General features: G+C 56.8%; 1 protein-coding gene across 1 annotated transcript in view; it reads right to left on the bottom strand.

Annotated features, from left to right (window-relative positions):
• Nucleotides 1-2,484, bottom strand: part of GATAD2B (GATA zinc finger domain containing 2B) — a 20,029-nt gene that overhangs the window by 12,425 nt on the left and 5,120 nt on the right. Inside the window, exon 5 of the mRNA XM_010008596.1 lies at nucleotides 889-1,059. Within this exon, the coding sequence (XP_010006898.1) occupies nucleotides 889-1,059 (171 nt within the window). The remainder of the gene's footprint in view (nucleotides 1-888; nucleotides 1,060-2,484) is intronic.

The raw sequence follows: 2,484 nt of genomic DNA, 5'->3' as shown, positions 1-2,484 counted from the left end.
CCCTGGAAGGTCCTAATCTCCCACTTTTCATCCCTCCCCCTCATCCCATCCCTCCCTGCCCTTGGCCCAAGTCCCTCCCCAGCTTTCTTGGAGCCCCTTCAGGCCCTGGAAGCTGCTCTAAGGTCTCCCTGGAGCCTTCTCCTCTCCAGGCTCAACACCCCAACTCTCCCAGCCTGGCTCCAGAGCTGCTCCAGCCCTCCCAGCATCTCCACGGCTCCTCTGGCCTCTCTCCAACAGCTCCATGTCCTTCCTGTGCTGGGGGCTCCAGAACTGGTCCCAGTTCTCCAGGAGGTCTCCCCAGAGCAGAGCAGAGGGGACAATCCCCTCCCTGGCCCTGCTGCCCACGCTGCTGGTGACACAGCCCAGGCCACGGGGGGTTTCTGGGCTGTCAGTCTCATTGACCTCCATTTCTTTCTAACTGGAATCATCCTTTTCCCCCACTTCTCCATTTCCAGTCTTCACCAAAGTCCTTCCACTCTTCCAGCAGCAACCCAAGAGGGTTGAAGCCTCCTGCTCCTCAGGGAGCTCTGCAGGCAGAGGGGAGCAGAGGAGCCCACAGGAGAACTTCCTGTGAGAAAAGGGACCAGTCCTGCTCTCCAACCAGTCACCCCACTCCACTGGGCTCACATCCCAGCAGGATTCCAGCATCCCTTGGGCCAACCAGCTCCAAACTGGAAGGTTCTAACATAACTCCTCACCCTTCCACCCCAGGAAGGACCCATCCCCACCCACACCTGGGGGATCCACTCCCCACCCCAGCAACATCTTCCCATTGACCTTCAAGTGCTCCCCAGGCTCGTGAAGCCACCAACTTTCCCTTCTTGCCAACCACCCAACAGGAAAAGGATCCACCTCCCCAGATCCCAGTGACAAACCAGTAGCACCCACCGGTTGGTAGTTGATGGCTGGATTCATGCTGGGAGTTGTGGTGCGGATGAGGCCGGGCTTGGGGGGCACCCGCTGGCCCTGGAGCTGGGCAGGGTTGGGTGCAATGACACGCTGGGACATCAGCATGTGGGGCAGGGTGGTGGTGCTGGCAGATCTGATGACACTGTGACCCTGGGGAGGGAGGGAAGGAAGAGATGAGGACCAAAAACCACCCCCAACAAACGGGACTTTCATGGAGGTGTGGGGTGGGTTGGAAGGACCTTCAGGAGCAGCTAGATTTAAGGTGCCTTCCAACCCAAACCATTCTGTGATCTAAAGAGCATCTGGATCCAACCCCCCCCCATGGGCAGGGACACCTCCCACCAGCCCAGGCTGCTCCAAACCCCACATTAGATCCTTCAACACTTCCAGGGATGGAGCAGCCACCTTGAAGATCATTGAATGGATCATCTGGGTGGTCTTGAAGGTCCCTTCCAACCCAAACCATCCCATGATCTAAAGATCATCTAGATCCCACTCCCTGCACGGGCAGGGACACCTCCCAGCAGCCCAGGCTGCTCCAAGCCCCATCCAACCTGCCCTTCAACACCCCCAGGGATGGGGCAGCCACAGCTTCCCTGGGCAACCTGGCCCAGGCTCTCCCCACCCTCACACTCCAGAGGAGAAGTTGCAACAGGCCTGGGGAAGAGGGAGCTGGGTGGGTGGCTGCAGGAATCTGGAGGTGGGTTCCAATCCTCAACTCTCCAACCTTCAACCTCCCAACCCTCAACCTTCCAATCTTCAACCTTCCAACCTTCAACCTTCCAACCTTCAATCTTGAAACTTTCAACCTTCCAACCCTCAACCTTCCAATCTTCAACCCTCCAACCCTCAACCCTCCAACCCTCAACCATCCAACCCTCAACCTTCCAACCATCCAATCCTCACCTCCCAATCTTCAACCCTCAATCTTCCAACCCTCCATTTTGAAACCCTCAACCCCAGCCAGAAACACAACACAGGGGCTGGAAAGACCCACGTGTGGCTGTTCCAGAGCTCAACCTGCCCAAGTTCCTGGCTCTGCCCTGCCTGGGGGTGACAGCTCCCAGGGCTTCTTCTTTTCCATCAGAGATCTCAAAACCTTCCACCTCTCCTGAGCACCTTTTCCTCTTCCCCTCCCCCTCCCAGACATGTTCTAGAGGAGGTTCCCTCTTGTCACACAGCAGAGAAGCTGCACAAAGAGGTTCAGCTCAATGTGTTTCCTCTCCTCCTGGAGCCTGTTTCCTCTCCCAGCTCCATCCCACTGTGAAGCCACATCAGACCTGACCCCAAACGGTTGCCATGGAGAAGAAAACAAATGACACAAAGAGGATGGTTCATGGAGGGAGTCAAATGATCAGCAAGATTGAAAGGGAAGCCCTGCTGGCAAGAGGGGAAGCTCCAGGCAGGATCATCTCCATCCTCAGCTCATACAGCTTCACAGACTCGTGGGATGGGTTGGAAGGGACTTTCAGGATCATCTAGATTCAATCATTAAGGTCCCTTCCAACCCAAACCATCCCATGATCTAAAGACCATCGAGATCCAACCCCCCCCCATGGGCAGGGACACCTCCCA

This window comes from Chaetura pelagica, unplaced genomic scaffold, assembly GCF_000747805.2.
Source record: "Chaetura pelagica isolate M959 unplaced genomic scaffold, ChaPel_1.0 scaffold692, whole genome shotgun sequence".
In the NCBI taxonomy this organism is placed as follows: domain Eukaryota; kingdom Metazoa; phylum Chordata; class Aves; order Apodiformes; family Apodidae; genus Chaetura; species Chaetura pelagica.
Note: the sequence above shows the minus strand (reverse complement) of the source record. Positions and strands in the feature narration are given on the sequence as shown.